The sequence below is a fragment of the Antedon mediterranea genome, chromosome 10, assembly GCF_964355755.1.
Source record: "Antedon mediterranea chromosome 10, ecAntMedi1.1, whole genome shotgun sequence".
Lineage (NCBI taxonomy): Eukaryota > Metazoa > Echinodermata > Crinoidea > Comatulida > Antedonidae > Antedon > Antedon mediterranea.
This window is the reverse complement of record NC_092679.1, coordinates 6,589,886-6,610,399: the sequence shown is the minus strand read 5'-3', so window position 1 is coordinate 6,610,399 and position 20,514 is coordinate 6,589,886. Positions and strand designations below refer to the sequence as shown.

At 34.7% G+C, this 20,514-nt stretch overlaps 2 protein-coding genes across 2 annotated transcripts; both read right to left on the bottom strand.

Moving 5' to 3' along the window:
* Positions 1-50: 50 nt before the first annotated feature.
* LOC140060515 (WD repeat-containing protein 74-like) lies at positions 51-4,878 on the bottom strand. Its single transcript, XM_072106769.1, has 9 exons — positions 4,821-4,878; positions 4,341-4,447; positions 3,995-4,180; positions 3,340-3,486; positions 2,136-2,237; positions 1,720-1,817; positions 1,060-1,258; positions 385-441; positions 51-281 (listed from the first exon to the last, which is right to left on the bottom strand). Exons 1-9 carry the CDS (start codon positions 4,876-4,878, stop codon positions 105-107), a joined length of 1,131 nt encoding a protein of 376 aa, XP_071962870.1. The 3' UTR covers positions 51-104.
* A 270-nt stretch (positions 4,879-5,148) lies between these two features.
* On the bottom strand, positions 5,149-19,554 carry LOC140060077 (uncharacterized). Its single transcript, XM_072106135.1, has 13 exons — positions 19,443-19,554; positions 18,821-19,078; positions 14,407-14,649; positions 13,488-13,730; positions 12,538-12,780; positions 11,360-11,620; positions 11,042-11,154; positions 9,986-10,044; positions 9,356-9,507; positions 8,182-8,341; positions 7,770-7,825; positions 7,329-7,440; positions 5,149-6,765 (listed from the first exon to the last, which is right to left on the bottom strand). Exons 1-13 carry the CDS (start codon positions 19,495-19,497, stop codon positions 6,348-6,350), a joined length of 2,373 nt encoding a protein of 790 aa, XP_071962236.1. The 5' UTR covers positions 19,498-19,554; the 3' UTR covers positions 5,149-6,347.
* Between the last annotated feature and the right edge of the window lie 960 nt (positions 19,555-20,514).

Here is a 20,514-nt window from a genome sequence, read left to right as displayed (position 1 = left end):
TAATTTGTTTCTTCCTCTTGTAGACTTCTGTATGCATGGTAACCCTTGTTAATGACAACAATTTTATAAAATTGAACAAAATAACAAATATTAAAATATTTTATTCATTTTATTCTTGCCTTCTTAGTTTTCTTTCTCACATTTTTTGATCGTTTTGTTTTCTTTGGTGAATCTTCTGCAACATCTCCCATTTGCCCCCAAACATCATCGTCACTGTCAACGTCTTTACTCTCCTTCTCAACAATCGATGAGTTTGTTTTTGATTTAGTGCTTTCGTTCTCCTAAAACAAAACAAATTTATATTACACCTATATTCTGCACACAAGGACGTCAAATACATTAAATGTTGAATCAATGAATGACATCAATATGAAAACAGCTTACCTGAAATTCTTCTGTGCATTTCATTAACAGACAGTTTAATTTGGATTTAAGATATACCTATTAAAAAATATAAACTCTAAATCACTATAGATGTAGATTGTTTCGATGATAATAGTGAAGCATGTCTTTAAAGGTCAGGTGCGGGCAACAAAATTCTATTGATCATACATTCCAATAATTATCGATCTATAGTTTCCTCTATGTTTCATAATTTTTGGGATTTTATTTGTGTTACACGAGCTTGTTGAAAATAAGCACTTTCTTATCAGTGGGGTATAGTTAAAATTACACAGTAAAATCTTTATTCTTTTGTACACAAATATTGTAAATAGGGAGGCATTTTTTTTAAAAACTATGAAAAATAAACAGTGTGGTAAACAAACATATCCACCGTATATCCACCATCTTTTTTTCACTTTCACCAGACATGTTATTACATTAGATTAAACCACTGAAAAAAAGTCTGTCTAGTTTTTATGGCCGAATTTTGCCAAATTTTGTATTTGACCATTTTAAGGGAAATTCATGTTGTCATGATTTTTGTTACACATTTATGTACAATTAACCAGATATTGTATTTAAAATTTATGCCTGTACCTGATCTTTAATGTCATTTTTTCGGATTTTAAAATATAATTGATTATGCAGTTACCAGGGAGTTGTCCCTGCAGTTACCTTGTGAATGACTTCAGCCGTGTGAATATTGTGAAGTCGTAGAAACCTATCTAGTCCACAAGTTGCTACTAATGGTTCTGTAGAGTGAATACCAATGCATCGAATACTGCCAGCGAAGCCTGGATATACCTTCAAAATTTGTTTGTTTCTAAGATCAATATGCGCCATCCTTCCATGCGTATTACCGGCAAAGACAGACCTAAAATAATAATTATACATATGATATTAATAATAATAAATAATAATTATACATACACATTAAAGATATACTTTCCCCCCTGAACAAAATTGTTTTTGTTGAATAGGCCACTTCAATGTCACATATTTATTCAATTTGACCAAATATTTAATGGAAAATGTAGTTACTTCATAAAACAATAATTTCAGAGAAGAAAGACGCAAGTCCATTTTTTGGAAATCAGCCGGTAATTAACTGTTTATTTTGTATATAAGCGTAGGAGCCATGTGTATGTTCCTGGGGCACTATTTTCACATTGACTTAACAAGCTACTATACTATTTGCTGATAGGGTAACACTCCCCTCCCCCCCCCCCCCCAAAAAAAAAAAACAAAAAACAATGAGCTACTATGCAATAAAACTATGCATGCAGATCTTTCTAATTCTTAGGAATTGGTTTGAATGTTTTAAATAGTTCTAACCAGCCATCAGAGGAAACTTCTACTGCAGTAATTGGATATTCATCGTAATTCATATCAAATACAGGTCTTCGTTGACAGTCTGGATCATATATTCTAATCTGTAAAAAAAAATTCTTTATTTAAGTTTTAACAACAACAACACCTATTCAGAGGACAATTACATTAAAGGGAAACTTTGTTACGTCCCAAAGGTGTCCCCTAATGGAATCACAACCTGCTAAATGTACATTACCTGATGATGTCCTGTCTTATATTAAATGGATACTTTGTTAGGTCCCAAAGGTGTCTTCCTAATGGAATCACAAAATACTAAATGTACATTACCTGATGATGTCCCGTCTTATATTAAGGGGATACTTTGTTAGGTTCCAAAGGTGTTCTCCTAATGGAATCACAACCTACTAAATGTACATTACCTGATGATGTCCTGTTGCCGTGAGAACCTTTGCAGACTGTGGTAGGAACTGCGCATCTGTAAGCCAAATAGGTACTTGTAAATCTAGAAAATCATTCTTTACCTGAGAAAAAAAATCAAACAATACTTATAATGTTGAAAAAGTAGGTATATTAGGACTATTTTTTACCTCCGCCAAGGAGGTATATGTAATCGGTAGCGTGTTTGTTTGTTTGTTTGTTTGTTAGCAGGATTACTCAAAAAATAATTACAAGATCTTTACCAAAATGAATATACAGATAGATATGTGGTCAAGGACCATTCCATTAAATTCTGGACCACTTTTTAGTATACTTTTCAGACCTGCTAGTGTTAAAAGATAGGACAGAATTTTTCAACAGTCTTAAAGTAAACAAGTATACTGAAATTGCATTTTCTCGAGAACTAGTTGTCCAAAAAACTTCATTTTTGTACAAGAGGCAAGAGTTATAATTTGTGATTTGTAATTTTAAAACATAATTTGATTTAATGTGCACGTTTTTTTATGCCAGTAGTTTAAAAAACCTATTTTCTTTTCAAATTCACTCGTTTGATTTTCGCGTTGCTGTTCTATTGTTAGTCAACTGAAACTATTGTTAATTGAAAGGCTTGTTACATAACCATTACACCAAACTCGCATACACATGCTTGTAGTGAAATTAGCCTAAATCACAAACAGCATTAAGACACACACAAATATATATATATATATTTTTTTTTTTACCGGAGGAATCTTATGTAGGAGAATTTTACAGTAGGCGGAGGTATGCACTCTCGGAGTGGCTTTCTAGTTTACTATTTTTTCAATCAATCAATACAATACTTTATTCTCTTTCTTTTTGTTTTCCACTCTTTCTCTTTATTGTCGAGAATTGAAATCTATAGATTATAGCGTCGACCACTCTGCATTAATGAGAATAACTTGTTGCCAGGGTGTAAGTCATCTCTCACAATGGAGAGGGCTTTTCTAATGAGTGAGCTGAGGCTTGCTCTTCTCCAATGATGCGGGAAGTCTTCTTCTGTGGCACCACCAAACCAGACAGCAATAGACAAGGTTAAAGCACTTTCTATCACTGAACAATAAAATTTGCTCATCACGGAAATCAATTACTAATCAAAACTAATAAATAAATCAATTTATGTATTTGTCTAATTATAAAATATTTTACCTGACCTATAGCACTTACATTTTTGGCCTTAAATAATGGTTCCTCTAGATTGTTTATGTCCCAAATTTTTAGGCAATTCTCTTTTCCACCTGTTGCAAATATATGGGGTTTCTCTGCATTCTGTTTTAATTTATAAACATTTTCACCAACATTTATTTCAGCTCTCTAAGATGTAAAAAACAGAATGTCAAATATTCTACAGTGTAAAAATCAGGGTGTAAATTGTTTAACAATGATTGAAGATTGATTCATTCATAAGGGAAGTTTCGCAACGCTACGAATACGTCACACCAGGTATGCACTAAGTTTGCAAGACAGCAGGTAGTTCAAGCTAGTAAAAAACGTTGTGACTTACTTGATAAAGCAATATCTTGATCTAACGAAGAGATGATCATTATAAGACTATTGTAAACTCCGAGAACACAAAACAATAAATAACACTATAAACCACCATATAAAACCAAATAGTGAAAAATCAAATTGAAAACAGGAGAGAAAAAAATACTGTGGGTCAACAGTTCAAACAGTGCCGCTGTGTGTGATGTGACATTTTCGTTATCGTATTCGTAGCATTGCAAAACCTCCCTCTATTGTGTACGTTTTAAAAATCGCAAGGTAGACAACATAAAAAAACATTCAATTCAACATTGTCAGTTGAAAATAATAACCTTACCGTCTCCTGTTTTAACTTATCCCACACTTTCATTACTCCAGATTCACAGCATGTTATTATGTTGTGGCCATGGACACCAATACCTTTCAGAGGTCCATGTCCTCCTGTACAGTCTTCACTTGACTTTAAACATTTTTCTTCTGTGTCAAATGTTTTCACTGTCTGGTTTCGAAGACCAAGATGGATCTGAATTAATAGAAGTTGAATATAAATTCAGGACAATTATAGTGATATTTTACTGTATATATAAATTTTAAAATGTCAAATAAATTATAAAACTTAAAAGAAACTAGGCCTAGGCAAGGCCTATTAGTAGTAGCAGTATATAAAATAATTGTAGGCTTACCTGTGTTTGACGCTGGTTGGCCCAGCACATACATGTAATTTCTTCATCTTTGTTTAATTTTTCTATATTACAATAATTTGTAGACGTTTTTTTCTCCACTTCCACCTCTATTATAGATAGTAAAAAAGATAAAAAAACATTTTCTAGCTAGTTGCTTGTAATAGGCCTAGTCTAGGCCCTAACTAACTAGTGGGATGAACCGTATAAGCCCAGTTTAAAGCTGTCAGCATTCAGTCAGGGCCGAATAATTAAGGAGAATTAATTGGCTATCTTTTATTAGGCTAGACTAACTTTTCTAGTTTAGTAGCCTACGTATAATATAATAGGCCTAGCTAGCTAGGCCTAGCTAGCTTCTTTTTAAAAGCAAAATGGACCGGATTTTGGGTCTAATTTATGTCTAGATCAAAATACCATAATTAACTAATTCATTAAAAACTTAACATCATAAATAAATACGATTAAAATCGGTGAAAAGCATACTTTTAAAAATACCCGTTCCAGAACCGACATACACGTTCGTTATCATGGAAGCTGCCATTTTGTTTAATCCTACATAAATTAAAGAGGGCTCACTACTGACGCAGAATATTCATCATTCTTATTCCTGTGTCTGTACGTTTTACTTTTATGATTTGTAAATATTATAATAAAATAAAATATTATTTTGATAAAGTCAAGCATTTATGCTCAGAAAAAGTCAGAAATATATTATCTAACCTTTGTAATGACATGATGATAATGGGAGACAAATAAATGACAACCGTATTTATCTATTAATTACACATAACATTACAATACAAGGTACGCATTCTCAGTCTCTTTAATATAGGCCTACATTTATTATTAAAACAGTAAAACAATGTCATACTAATTAACTCTTACGTTAATCAAACAAATGTTATAGAAATTAATTAATTAATTTTCAAGATTAAGATTCAATAATAAGAAAATGTCTTTGCAAATCAAACGGCCCAAAAGGACAAAAAACATGTCTATGTGTTAGCTATAAACACAATCCAACAAAATTACACGACTTCCCGTTGTGTTAGTTTTCTGTTGCCAAGCTTAAAACCCCAAATAATTACTCTAAACTACTGTGGTTTTGTATTCATTTCTACTTTGTATTTTGATTTTCTAAAAACTGCTAAAATGCGGCCCACATCGCCGTCATCTCAGGCGCTATGTTAGGCCTATGACTATTTTGTGTGCGGATAAGATTGTGGGTACATTATTGACGACCTCCTGCAATTTCTGTATGAGGTAGATATTTCTTGCAAAGTAATTAAAATTACATTCGACATTCAGGCCCGCTTAACAACGTTTATGAAGTTCGACCGCCAAAAAGTCGAATACTTCAGCTGCTGCAGTATTGTCGTTAACTACAACCGGTAGTGTACATTACTGTTCATTGTGTTACGATTAGAGTTATGTATTCACATTCGTCTCACTAGGGACGCAAAGCAAGATGTGAGCGCAAAGCAAGATGTGAGCGCAACGCAAGATTTGACCAATGACAAACGACTGTTCGGATAATCCATCGATTGCGATTGGTCAAATTACTTACAGTGTTGACAAAATCTAATCTAAATATATCTACATATTGAATGACCACACACAAAATCACGTGAAACCACCTGCGTTCGGATAGGAACCCAACACAAACCTCATGTCTAATTACTGTTTTAAAAAAAGTGTCCACATGACGTCACATTTGTCGTCGTCCCATAGCAAAATGTATAATCAATCTGGCCTCCAAAAACGTAGTTCTTTACACTACCGTTCCATTTCTGGGTATTACCTAATTAATCTAATAATAACACTATCTGAATGGTAAATTAACCAAAAACAACATTTGAATAGTAAAATCGTAAAAAGACGGCGAAATAATATTCGTTCTATGTTTACCATAATGCACTCTTTAAATAAAAATCGTCATTTGGCAAACTGAACGATGCTAATAATACTTAGAATTCGATTAAATTAAAAATAACAAAAAGAACATTTGTGTTATGCGATCAACGGCGCACGGCTTGTACTAGCTCCTGATAGAGACTGGTGCAAACTGGACCCAGACACCGAGTGAATCCGATTGGTCGAACCCGATGCCGAATGGATCCGATTAGTCGAGCCCAATGACGAATGGGCTAGCGAGCCTGAAAACGACGGGACTTTTTCAGTAGAGCCTAATATTATACTAATCTCCTCATCTTTGTTTTCGTCGTCTACTGATCCAGTGTAATGGTATGTATTTTTCTCTTCGTCTAAATCTTCGCTATTGTTTTTATCTTCCCCTCCTATATCGATATCATCTTCATCTATGTCGAATACTGCCATGGAATCTGGTATTTCTGCAGATGGGTCTATGACGTAAGCCTTATTCTCGTAATTGGATTTCTCAACCACTACACTATCAGTCGAACTGTGCCTGACATAAGTGTAAAATTATATTATAGTTAGGACAAACGATGTTATTAATTCGTTCTAATGAATTTTTCAATTCGATTCAACTTAACATTTATTTCTTCCTTCAATAAAATTAGGTAAACATATTATATTCAAGTAAAATATATAACTAGTCATGAATGAAAAAATTGATGATTAAAAAGTAAACAGTTATCAATAAAAGGAAGTAGGCAGTGCCCACGAAGATAGAAATCTTGTGGCGGGCCAGCCTATTTATAGACACTGCAGGTAATTACGGACTAAAATTCGTTCAAACGAATTACCAAATTCAACGAAAATAGTGTCAAAATGGTGTCAATTTAAACGGAACTAAAATTTGTTTTAACGATTTAACATATATATAAAATCCCGTTCCAACGAATTACAGGTAACAACCCATTTTTTAGGCGAAATAGCTTATTCAATTCGTTCAAACGAATTATTTTTTATATTATTTTTTTAGTGTTCTTAGGCCTACAAGTATACTTTATAATAATGTGGTATTAAGTGGTCTATTAAATGAAAGCAATTCATTGAAATAATTACCTTTTTGGCTGCTGTATATATTCGTTACATTTATTTATTATTAACAACACTAGCACGACAAGCAGCAACGCTGCCCAAAAACATCCAAATGTCAAGGCAGCTATTTCGGCATCTTTGAGAGAAAATAAACAAAGTTGCAAAAAGAAGGAAAATTGAATACTATTCTATTAAGCCAAGCAGAGTCTAAAGTTCTGTCTACACTATCAAACTATAGTTTGACAAGAAATGTGTGATATGCCCAAATATGGTAGTGATGACATCATCATATTCATATATGGGAACATCACATTTTTATCACATAAAATTTGACAGAGCTTAACATTTTATATTTATTATGTGACCGTAAAGTGTATCTATGTCTATTGATGTATTTTTGTAAAGGGATAACTACTACAACGAATGAACACAAATTATTTAAGGAAGGGTCATAATTATACTTACGACTCCATTTATCAACAATTTGACATCTAATGCCATAGTAATCAGAACTTGTACAACTATAAAGACAAACAAAAAAACATCATTGTAGCTAGATCATACCGTACAGTAGGCATACTTGGTGCCAGTCATGGGTCGATAAAACGCAGACACAACGCAAGTCAATTGACCAATCACAAGCGACAATTAGAACGATCCATCACTTCGTGATTGGTCAAATTATTTGCGGTGCACTTAAGTCCTTGCGTTGCGTGCTAGTGAGACCTAAAATTAAATGCGGTTCAATGTGAAGGTTTTGCGAGAAGTAAAGAACTTTGTTTCTCACTTATAAGCCTTAGCACTTTACTAATTGTCACCAGTGCAAATATCTCTTAAAGGTGGTCTTTATTTGGGTGTACTGTTTGAATAAGCATACCTGCACTCTATTAAATTACCCGATGAGACGCAGGTTGCATCGTTGAGGCAGTATTCCGGGTTGTTATCACATTGTGCAGTGCAAAGTAAGCCAGCAGCCTGACACACTATGTCTTCTGGACATGGTAGGGTGTAGCAGGCATCCACCAAAACGTATTCCCCTGCAAACAAACAACTTGTTTTTTTAATACAGTAGAACGGGGGGTAGAATCCCTATTAAGTACAAAAGTACCCCTTGAAAATCAGTTGGCGGAAATGATGAAACATATAATTTCCCTCGTTCATTTCAGTGTCCCCTGAATAGAGGTGTCCCCAAAGGATGAGTTTTACTCAGATTAATTGGGATAAACTAAACGTTTAATAACAAAATAGTAAACCCCCTTTGATCGACCATTCAAATTTTACGGCCTCCATTTGAATTTTAACGATGTTTGTCGTGTTTGTTATTTTGATTCAAGCATAGAGATTGGATATTAAACGGACTTTGGTTAGTTCAATTACAGACTCGACACAATATTAATGGTACAAACTCTGGAAAGAAGTAATAAGTAATACAACTAGAAGACCTAATAATAATAATTCCTTTACACAATTTCAATTTAATTCAATTTATACAAACTTTTATTCACTTCTTTTAATCATAACATTGCACTTCTAATCTAATACGAACTCAATGAAAAAACTAATACTCAGACGCAACAACGTAAGTTAGTTGACCAACAAGAGTGAAAGTTCGGACAATCTATCAAGTCTCGATTGGTCAAATAACTGGCATTGCGCTTACGTTCTTGTCATGTGTCCACTTCATGGGAACCAAGGTTGCGTTGCGTCAAACCGGTAACTTAGGCCGTGTTTCCGCAACCAAAAATTAAAACCGATAAACTGCCTGTGGGAACTGGGATTAACCGATTCCACTCGAGAAAAATTAACCGATAATAAACGGATAAATGCGATCATTTTAACATTTGACCTGATGGACAAATTGTTGCAATGTGATTGGAAGTCTGGTGGTTTGGTAATGACTGATCATGCGCACTTTATTGGTTAAAAAATTCACCGATAATAGAAACCAAACCAAGTTAATAAAAATGGCTCATTTAGATTCTCATTCAATTCCACTTTCATGAAACGTAAAAATTACAATACAAATTCTAACTTTATCTGGTGCAACTTACCATTATCTTCAACTGAAATGTTCCCAATCTTGAAACCACCTAACTGTCCGTTTGTTGTTTGAGTCAATAGTATGTCCAAATAATATCGCCGTTGGTCTTCGTCTATCTCGTTAAAATATAACAAGGTGACGTCTGCTATCACACTTCCAGAACTGTAAGGTGGAAATGTGATTTTTAAATGACGGGACTTAATGAAATGGGTTTGAAACAAGTTTTCTTTTCTGAAAAGTTAAGACTTTGCTTATGTAGAAGAATAAGTACATAACATCTGCAAGTGTTCGAAGATCCCTTGTTCCCTGGTTCTGGTGGTAGAACGAGTCTTCTTGGATAAGGACTATAAACCGTAGGTCCAGTGTACACATCTGGTTCATGTGCACTTTAAAGAACCGAGTACATCTTTTGAGACGAGTAGGGGGTTACCCAGGTGTACTAGTTCACACTGGGCCCTCTGGTCTTTGGTTGAAGAGGCTACCCAGTATAACAAATAAATAATAATAAATGAGTATTGTATGTAAATTCATTGTCACCATATAGTTACAATCCTAGGCAACATGCTTAGAATTAGAACATTTATTTTAGTAGGTCTAGTTATTGGAAAGCACTAAAAGTAAAATCTGAACATTACGATACCTAAAATCATTAACGACACTGTCTTCAAAATTGTCTTCATCTACGTACAGGCCATTAATCTAATACAAAAAAGGCATTTTATGTGAAAATTGAACTGTATAAGAATTTAAATTGAACGTATATAAATATAAATCTCATGTTTCGGTCAAATGGAACTCATCAAATTGGTAATTTTGCTGACAATGACAACGTCTTTTATTTTCTTTGTAAATTACAAATGACAATAATAAATACAAAGGTTAAAACTAGGTTTGCTTTTAGTAAACTTCGATAATACACTTTCCTATAAAAAAGGACCACCATAAAGACAGGGTAATAGTTTGATTATTGTGGCTTTACCGATGTTATTGTTGTGTGTGGACAGGCATGATGTTTTGTTATAATAGGCCTAAGTCACCGTGACTGGTATTCATTGGAACGAATAGCTCGCTTAAACAGAACGTTATTTGCAGTTTACTTAGCTGATGTTTTTCTAAGTTTATAAAATGGAGTACACAAACAAGAGTAGTTTCCAAGTACTTCTTCTTCAAACAAAAGTTGGAAGTTTTGTTAAAGTAAATTGACTCATCGTTTACATAAATAAAATGAAAGGTGATGTCAAGTATCAAGAGAAAGGGGTACTCATTGTTAGTTACTGAATATTAGGTGTGAAAAAACTCTGCTTCATTTTATTTGGCAAAAGACATATCACGTAACAATACAGAATACTGTGTAAAAATTACATTTGGCTCCATCTAGCCACGACATGTAATCTATGTGGATAAAGAGAAATAAAAATAACAAACATGCAAAACCAGATATTAATAATAAAAAGTGGAGAAGAAGAAGAAGTGCAATTAAAATCTGGAAGACGAAATAACAGTATTTTTAAAAACTAGGCCGACAGTATAACTGTAACTATTTATCATAATGGTGAACAAACCGGGCTTAAATATAGAAAGTGGTCTCTGCCCTGAATCTTATAGTTCATAACAACAACACGTTCTAAATATAATTCACAAAACGCTCGATGTATATTCGCCTAATATGAAAACATGGACAAACAGACATACTTACTAAGTATATTAAGTCGGTCTCTAATGCTTTGAATTGCTCCGACTGCCGGTCCAATAACGCATCGGAAAATGCTACGTTTGCTAACTCTATTTGGACGTCTATCCGAGCAAGTTCTAAAAAATAATTTCAGTAAAAAATTCGAGTTTTCTCAATTATATCGGATCACCACAATTATTAGCTATTACAAACTATAATACGAATAGGCATACTCAATCTGTCGATTGCATTGGAGGCAATCAGAAAAATTAAGATTGAAGGAGAAGAAGGTACTGAAAGAGCGTAACTTTGGAAAGCGAAAATTGTTTCGTCACAACTTACCATCTATAGTTTTCACAAGCACGGTAAATTCACAAGTGCCGATATTATTAACATCATCTCTACATGTATATGTCACTGTGGTAACACCTTTGGTAAATACCGAGCCTGGCTCTTTAGTAGATGTCAGGTCATATGTATAAGAATTGTCTGTACAAGATGGCGGATCCCATGTGATTTGGTCAGTTTCTTCCATCGTGTTTTGATCAGGAATCACATATTTTATAGATTCGGGACAATTGAACAAAACTGGGTTTTCCGTGTCTGTAAAAAAACAAGATCATAATTCTGTTTGTGCTATCCTAAGAACAACAATGGAACACGGCGCATTGAGTTAAAAAGATCAAAGATAAAGTGATAAAAACGAAAAGAATAGGCCTGTATAAAAATGGTTGCGTTCACGCATGGTATAGCAAGAATGAGTGATAAGATCTACTTAGAACTTTTTGCAGAAACACATTAATGCACTTTTAGGTTTAACAAAACCTAGTGTCATCGAAAGATAGTGTCATCAACAGCTAGTGTCATCAAAAGCTAGTGTTATCGAAAGCTAGCGTCATCGAAAGCTAGTGTCATCAACAGCTAGTGTCATCAACAGCTAGCGTCATCGAAAGCTAGTGTCATCAACAGCTAGTGTCATCGAAAGCTAGCGTCATCGAAAGCTAGTTTCATCGAAAGCTAGTGTCATCGAAAGCTAGTGTCATCGAAAGCTAGTGTCATCGAAAGCTAGTGTCATCGAACTAGTGTCATCGAAAGCTAGTGTCATTGAAAGCTAGTTTCATCGAAAGCTAGTGTCATCAACAGCTACAATGTCATCGAAAGCTAGTGTCATCGAAAGCTAGTGTCATCAAAAGCTAGTGTCATTGAAAGCTAGTGTCATCAACAGCTAGTGTCATCAACAGCTAGTTTCATCAACAGCTAGTGTCATCAACAGCCATTATGTCATCAACAGCTATAATGTCATCAACAGTTATAATGTCATCAACAACTAGTGTCATAAAAAAGTACAGTGTTATTGAAGTTAGTGTAATCGAACTCTAATGTGTATTAGGTTCATGTCATCAGACGTAGGGGCAAAGACTGCCGTCCATAAATTATTTGTTTCTTAGCTAATTTCGTTGGTTATTTATCGGAGAGTCTGCATTCCACTTTATTTGATTTGTTAACATGTTATTTTCTACCTTCAATTGTTACGGTAAACTTGCACGTTGCACTGTTCTGGAAGGCATCAGTAGCCTTGTAGATAATGTCAGTAGAACCGATATAGAATATGTCCGACGAGTTGTGGGTCCTTGTTATAGATACGATTTCAGAGCTATCCCTAAACACCGGTAATTCCCACCGTACGGCCGTATAGTTAACACCAGCGTTCGTTGATCTAGTCAAATCGTGTGGACAGCCTTCAACTGATGGATCAGTGTTATCTGTATAGACAAAGATATAATATGATGGATTCTTTAATTAAAACAAATACACTTCTGTCCATTTTCACTCACTCATTCATTTAAGATTCAAAAGACTACAGAGTGGGCTACAATTATTATGAGTTAAAATGATATAAAGCATGAGATAAAAGATTACATAATAATTGCGTTTTTTGTTCCCCAAAAACATGAAAAATAAAGGTGAAAAAATCAGACTTTGAATAGACTATATTTGCTGTTTTAATCAATTTATTCAATTCTGTAGAAAAAAAATCAACAAAAATAATTATTTCACTTATAAAAAGAAACGGTTAATTTCAACCAAAAACAATTGTCGGACAATGACAATTTAGGTATTTTTTTGCTTTAAATTACATTTTGTCTGGAAAATATTTTTTTCGATCCAGTTTTTGGTCAAAATGGATACCTATTATGTAACATTAAAAAGGGGGACAATATGTTTTTAACAAATACTGGAATTTGAAAACTGATGCAAATAAATGGTCAATAAATATTTATTTTAAAAAGTTTTTTAAAAGAGAAAGCACGTAAAATATTTTGAGCAATGTAGGCTTGAATAATTTTTAATAACATTCAAATACCAAAAGTGAACATATTAACGGGATTCTTGTGAAGGTAAGTGACCCGAACAACTTAAAAAAGATTTGTTGGTTCAGAAATGGAAGAATATTATGGTACAAACTGACCTATTAATCTGTTCCAGTGGACAAAACTGCTATTTGTTTCTATCGTGATTCCTTCAAACCCTATGTCTTGTCGGCTTAGCGTACATTCTTGAAGAGAATCTCTATAATCCACTGATTGGCAGATAAAGTCAGATTCTTCAATACAAGCTATCAGACAATCTACCTCATTCGATGTGATTACTTTATCGTCTTCACCAACTATGTAGACGTTATCGGTCCTTGCGTATACATTTTGAGGATAACCTTTGTGAAGAAGAAATTATGGAAATTAACTAACATGTTAGGAAGTGTAAAAACTAAAGAATAGACACCTCGATATCAAAAACCATGATGGAGTTTAAATGATTGTATTTATTCGTTCAAAACCAAACATAAATGAACACCGCTACACATACATCAGCATACCAACTTTTGTTTAGTTTGTTCGAGTCTGCAAACTACAGTTTGTTATACTGTAGTATTATAGACTTTTGCAAACTTTTCTGCAGGTTGTCAATTGGTCTATAACTTTCTTTCTACACTATCAAACTAAAATGTGTAATATGCCCAAATATTGTAGTAATATGCTTAAATATAGTAGTGATATAACATCATCATGTTCATATACTTTTATAGTGTAGACAGAGCCTAATAAGGAAGAGTGATAGGGTCTCCACATTTTTGACAATTATTGACAAACTCGGAACATGCTTCAAGTTGTTGCAAGTGTATACAGGTTTGTTGAACATAATTGTTGTGAAAAAAGAAAACAATAAATTTAATATATATATATATATATATAGAAATCAGGCACGATCTTCTTTAAACGGAACAAGCTTATCGGAGATAATATCAATCTTTTTGCAGTATACATTATTAAAAGTAAACGGTAATTTATGAATTCTTGGTAAATGTGGTTTAAATAATGATGACGTCTTACCCAATATTATGATTTGAAATGAGCATTGCACAGAATTCCCACCACTATCGACGGCCGTATAAAAAACGTCTGTCGTTCCTGAATAAAAGCTATCTCCTGATTCGTGAGTTGAAGTAACCGTCAGCTTGCCTGAATTGTCGGTAGCCGATGGTTCAGTCCAGGTGACTTCAGTTGAGGTTTCAGTTCCCATAATGTCGATTTTTTGGTTGCCTGGGCAGTTTGTAAGTATTGGATCTTCATCATCTGTAAACACATTTAATGAACTATATATTTACGGTAGACTTGTGTCATGATAAAGGATGGTATCGTGGTTTAAAAGTATATAAGGCATAATGTAATTTGTTATTCATGACTTTTTATATTGTATATAATTGTTTCAGCTCGTCAACGAAACGAATTTCTTTTTTGGACCAATATAATTCTGTATTTAGATCATCATTATTATGATAATAATAATAAATAATAATAATAAATAACATTTATAAAGCGCAAGAGACAAAGGTTTCAAAGCGCTGTGTTTTCCAAGATCAGTGCAAGTAGTAGCGTGCGATTATGCTTCTCTGAAGAGATGAGTTTTGAGTTTAGTTTAAAATGTGAAAACAGATTTTGATGAGCGTATTTCGAGTGGTAGAGTGTTCCAGAGTTTTGGGGCTGCGACAGCGAAAGCACGATCACCGTAAAACCGAGTTCTGGAACGGGGTCCAGGTTTTAGAAGAAGTCTGCTGGATGAACGAAGCGAAGAGTTGGTTGACGGAGTAATGATGTCACATATGTAGGCTGGAGCACATCCGTTGATGGCCTTATATGTCAGCAACAGGATTTTAAAACGAATGCGCTGATCAACAGGCAACCAGTGTAAGTCACGTAAAACGGGAGAAATATGTTCATGTCGTTTAGTGCCAGTGATAAGTCTTGCGGCGGAATTTTGGATTCGTTGAAGAGGAGACAGATAAGAAGTTGGTAGGCCGTACAGAAGCGAGTTATTACAGTCCAGACGAGATGAAACAAAAGCATGAACAAGACGTTCAGTTGATGTTTTGTCAAGGTACTTACGAATCTGGCCGATCTGGTAAATTCCAAAGGAAGCACCACGGCAAACATTACGAATGTGTTCTTTTAAACCGAGGCTGTTGTCTAGTTGGACGCCTAGATTTCTGGCTGAGCTGGAGGTAGAGACACTAGTATCTCCGATATGGACCAAAGGAAATGATGATGCCTCACGGAACTTTGAATGAAAATGGATCATTTCAGTCTTGGAGTCGTTGAGCATGAGTTTATTTTGAATGGCCCATGAGCGAACATCTGCAATGCATGATTCAAGGCTGTTAACAGATTCAGAGTGATGTGTAGGTTTCATGATTAAATATAGTTGAGTGTCATCTGCATAGATCATATGACGAACTTCCGGGTGGGAATCAATGATGTTGCTGAGTGGTCCAGTGTATAAGATGAAATCGAGTGGACCTTTTACGGATCCCTGTGGTACACCCCAGGGTAGAGCGAACTCATCAGACATCGAATCACCCACAATGATTGCTTGTCTACGATTCTCAAAATATGAAATAAACCATTTCAATGCGGTTCCGCTTATGCCGTATCTTTTATGAAGACGTTGAAATAATAAATCATGATTGATAGTGTCAAATGCTGCGGAGTAGTCGAGTAGAATAAGTACCGCTTCATTACCTTTGTCTAAAGCAAGTAGTAGATCGTTTGTAACACGTAATAAAGCGGTTTCAGTTGAGTGGAAGCGGCGGTAGGCTGATTGGACTTTTGAAAACAGGAAATGTTCATCCATATATGCTTTTATCTGAGCAGTTGCAATTCTTTCCAAGACTTTAAAAAGGAAGGGAAGATTTGCTATTGGTCTATAATTTTGTAGGAGGTTGGAGTCGAGATTTTGCTTTTTCAACAGTGGCATAACGAGGGACAATTTAAATGCAGATGGTACAGTACCTGATGACAGCGACATGTTGACGATTTTAGTGATATGCGGTAGTAGAGCGTCAATGCAGTTTTTTAGTAACCGTGTTGGAATTGGGTCAAGTCTACTGGACTTAGATGCGCTTTCAGCGATGACTTTGCGTACCGTATCTTCTGATATTTGCTCAAATTCAGCGAAACTACTATTACATGACTCGTCGACGTTGACAGTTATTAGTGGAGTGTTTATGGAGTTAAGTTTCTTGCAAATTTTCAGAATCTTTTCATTAAAGAAACAGCCAAACTGGTTTGCGAGATCCATTGAAGATGTGTGTTTTGGCAGAACAGGAGAAGGATCGACCGAGTACAGTTTACTTATGATGCGGAAAAGGTTCTTGTCATCCGCATTAGCGATTTCATTGCGATGATAATTGCATTTTGCTAGATCTAGCATATCTTTATATGCTTTGCATTCCAACTTGTACCTCTGTTTGTCGATATCCAAACCAGATTTCAACATTCTGCGTTCTGATCTCCGTTTGACGCACTTCGCTTCACGGAGTTCATTCGTGTACCATGGTGCCCGTGGTCTAATGGTGACCAGTTTAGTTGTTAACGGAGCATGTTGGTCAAGGATGTACTGCAATACATTATTGTATTGGTCAGCGAGACCGGAGACATTATCTTCCGGTGCGCAGACGAGCGGGGAATTCATTATATCTTCCACAAAACAATTTAGATCAATGTTACGAAGTTTGCGGTAAGAGATTGTCCGCGTTGGTTGTTTAGGATGTGATAAATCCACAAAGCTGATGACAGCCATATGGTCGGATGGTAGTCCTAATCAAAGATCATAGTGCTATTATAATCTTTGGTAATGGCAGGTTATCCTCAAGCATACATTCATTGGGGATGTTCCTTCTCGAATTCCTTCCTTGAATTTGTAAACTACTTTTTAATTTAAGAACAGTAGGCCTATATCACTGGCGGTTGAGTTTCTCTTTTTCTGTTAAAATGTAATTACGTATATATTTTTTGTTCTTCTCTATTTGTGTTAAAATGTATTCATGTATATATGTTTCGCTCTTCTTTTTTCTGTTAAAATATAATAGGTCTCAGGATTTTTTGAGCTGTAACCTACATTTGAACTTATATATTGTTGTGCTATATTTATTCTGAGCAGACCTTAAATACGTATAATCTACGTTGGTATGTCCATTATTATTTCTTTATTGTCAATATTGTTTTTAGAACGAAACCTTACGTTGAATTTGCTCGTTAAAGAGAATTACAACACGCTGTTATACAGTACATCAGCGCTAAAAGAAACAATTACAATGCAAACAAATAGGTTGAAGATGTTTGCATACTTCTGAGCCAAAAATAGAGAAATATCACAATTATAGATGTCCACATCTTTTAAGGATCGCTTTAAAAAAAACGGGATACCTTGTAGAAATTCAGAGTAGGCCTACCATGTTGTGTACATCATTTTATTCATGTCGAATAATGGGGATATATAACTTGTTTGTTTATTGTGAGAACTATAGCTCATGAGGTAAACTATGCCACGGGCTGTATATATAAAAGCTTTTAAAGGCATTATTATATTTCTTCATTATATCAAAACATTTGTATGGTGTATTGGTGGCTTACTATATGGAATAATACAATCTACCAACAACTATGTTATATACACTTCCCGATTACTACTAGACAATTCTGAAAAAATTTCATCTGGTTTCAAATGGATATTAAAAAATAAATGTTAACTTGTTTTGTTAAACCAGTTGTCAAGTACTTACATGCTACTGAAAATAGCCGAAACGTAGCAAGTAAGTACTTGACAACTGGTTAAACAAAAAAGTTAACATTTATTTTTAAATACTAGATAATTGTAAAATATATCTTGGTCGTAACAGTCGACCTTCCCATTTACATTAAAGAAGCAGTTCGTAAATGAAAAGTTCTTAGATGAACAACTTCTTAATTTTTCAGAAAGATCTTCATCATCAGTACTAAAAACTATTAAAATATAATGATTTTATTAACTAACTTAAAACACCTTTGTAACTAAGGTTATTTTCACTAACCCATAGTTAAAAACAAATTGTTGACATAATGTAGCAATGACATTATTGAGTGACCATTCGTAGAATACAGTAGGCTTGTAAATGAGAATTGACAGTAAATGAGGGTAATTGACTCATACACACAAAATGCTACAATATTATCAGAGAGCAGTTGGAGGAAAAATGGCAAAATGAGCACTGTGGTCCTATTACAAGAGTGTTCAAAACAATATAGATTATCTGATAAAAATCCTAGAAAGTAGGAAAAATATTGCCATTTTTCCTCAGACTGAGAGGAGGATCTAGGGTTATTCAAAAGGGAAGCGCAACCCAGGATCCAGCCCTACCGAGAGCCAATTGAATGACCAACTCCAAAGGTAGGCCTATTGGAAAGTTTGGGACAAAGTAGGCCTACTTACCAATAACAGATACGGTAAAATTGCACTCAGCCGATTCAGCATTAGTTGAAAGAGTGTACTCGACCACCGTATCTCCAAGTGGGAATGTATCACCTGGGTTATATATCCTTGTTAAAGACCATTGATTTGTACCGATTGCTGTTACATTTATTAAAGGTTCAACCCATGAAACGGAAGCGTAAAACGTTCCGTTTTCCTCGATTTCAAACGGGGTCTCCACGTCTTCTGGACATACCAAGATGGACTGTAAATGATCTCCTATATGTGAATAAGAATGGCAGAATATAGTCAAGTATGAAAGTATTTAATTTGCATTCGCAAAACAGTAACGTAGGCTTAAGCAGACATTCGTCTCAGGCCTAAGTCAAAACATCAAAGATAAATCAACAACAATTTTCAATCTGCTTATGGTCTACGCCTAGTATGGTCCCCATAGATATTATTTGAACTATAATAATCTGTATGGTAGGCCTATTACCTCATTTACAGTTTTTTTTAAAGATGATACACCTTTACTAAGAATAGAATTAAGTTAATTAACTATAGTTCATCATAATTAAAGGTTGACTTGTGAACGCCTTTTCCTACTCGGGAAATGTAAAATAACGAATGAATTAATTACCTTGACAGACTGCAAACGAATAGAAAAAGACTATTGCAATTGTTATGACAGCCATTTCTACAATAAGTATACTACGAACCGGTACATCGAACAATCAGCCTGTAAGGTTAAGCGACGATAATATGCAATACAGTATATCATTGAAACGAATTATTGCTTGGCTTTAACACTCCACGGCGTTAATAGAATATGCAACAGCCGCACAATAGGCTCCGTACACTTTTATAGAACCTTTTATTGACTTATGCGTGACTAAAAAGTACAATATATCTATTTTGAAGAACTTTTGTTACGACTAGTCACGGTTCATGAAGTGATATTATAATTATATACAGCGATTACCGCATGGCGGCACTGAATAATATAAAACATCTGGTATAGTGAGTGTATATGAGAAAGGTTCCGGGTTCAAGTCAGGATAGATCGGATCTAGTTTTCTATAGTAAGGAGGATGATATTTGTATTTCACAACTGTCGAGTAGCTAGTAGACATACAGTTTGCGGTACACCACGTATATTAGTTCTGAAAAAAACTGTTGAGTTTCTCGACGTTTCGATCAATGCTTTGATCGTCCTCAAGAGTGAGAATGAGAATGGCTAGTAGCTATAGTAAGAAGTATACGAATAATTCAAGACTTATGTTCACATACTGCGATTAGCGTTCGTACCAGCCGATTTTCCACTAGGCGAATTTGTTCGCGCGAATCGAAAGCGTCATGCTATGCGCATGCGTATTCGAGTTTCTGTCTGTCATACTCTCTTCTTCGACGAATTCTAGTTCCTTTGATTTTTCGCTTCAGCGAAATTTACTAGTTCGAATTGTTTCTACTTTTTGCGAAGCGAAAACTTCTCAACCAATCACAGAGCTGCTCGAGAAATGAGATCGGATTTCTCAAATTGTTCATACGACCTCGCGCTTTTTTTTTTATTACAGTATACTATCCGATCCGATTCAAGTGATAGGCCTATTTTTTGAGTCATATTAATATGGAGTGTAGTGAAATTCTCATGACAATTGAAGATGGTGCTGTGAAAGATCTAGAAGAGACAGAATTACCGCAAATAATCTAAT

Coding starts and splice junctions, on each gene's coding strand:
- LOC140060515 (XM_072106769.1), bottom strand. CDS start 4,878: ATGGCAGCTTCCATGATAACGAACGTGTATGTCGGTTCTGGAACGGGT. Junction 4,181..4,340: donor CCAACCAGCGTCAAACACAG/GTAAGCCTACAA, acceptor CTATTAATTCAG/ATCCATCTTGGTCTTCGAAA. Junction 3,487..3,994: donor ATAAGTTAAAACAGGAGACG/GTAAGGTTATTA, acceptor TTTACATCTTAG/AGAGCTGAAATAAATGTTGG.
- LOC140060077 (XM_072106135.1), bottom strand. CDS start 19,497: ATGGCTGTCATAACAATTGCAATAGTCTTTTTCTATTCGTTTGCAGTC. Junction 19,079..19,442: donor TTCGTTTGCAGTCTGTCAAG/GTAATTAATTCA, acceptor ATTCACATATAG/GAGATCATTTACAGTCCATC. Junction 11,621..12,537: donor GTTTACCGTAACAATTGAAG/GTAGAAAATAAC, acceptor GTTTTTTTACAG/ACACGGAAAACCCAGTTTTG.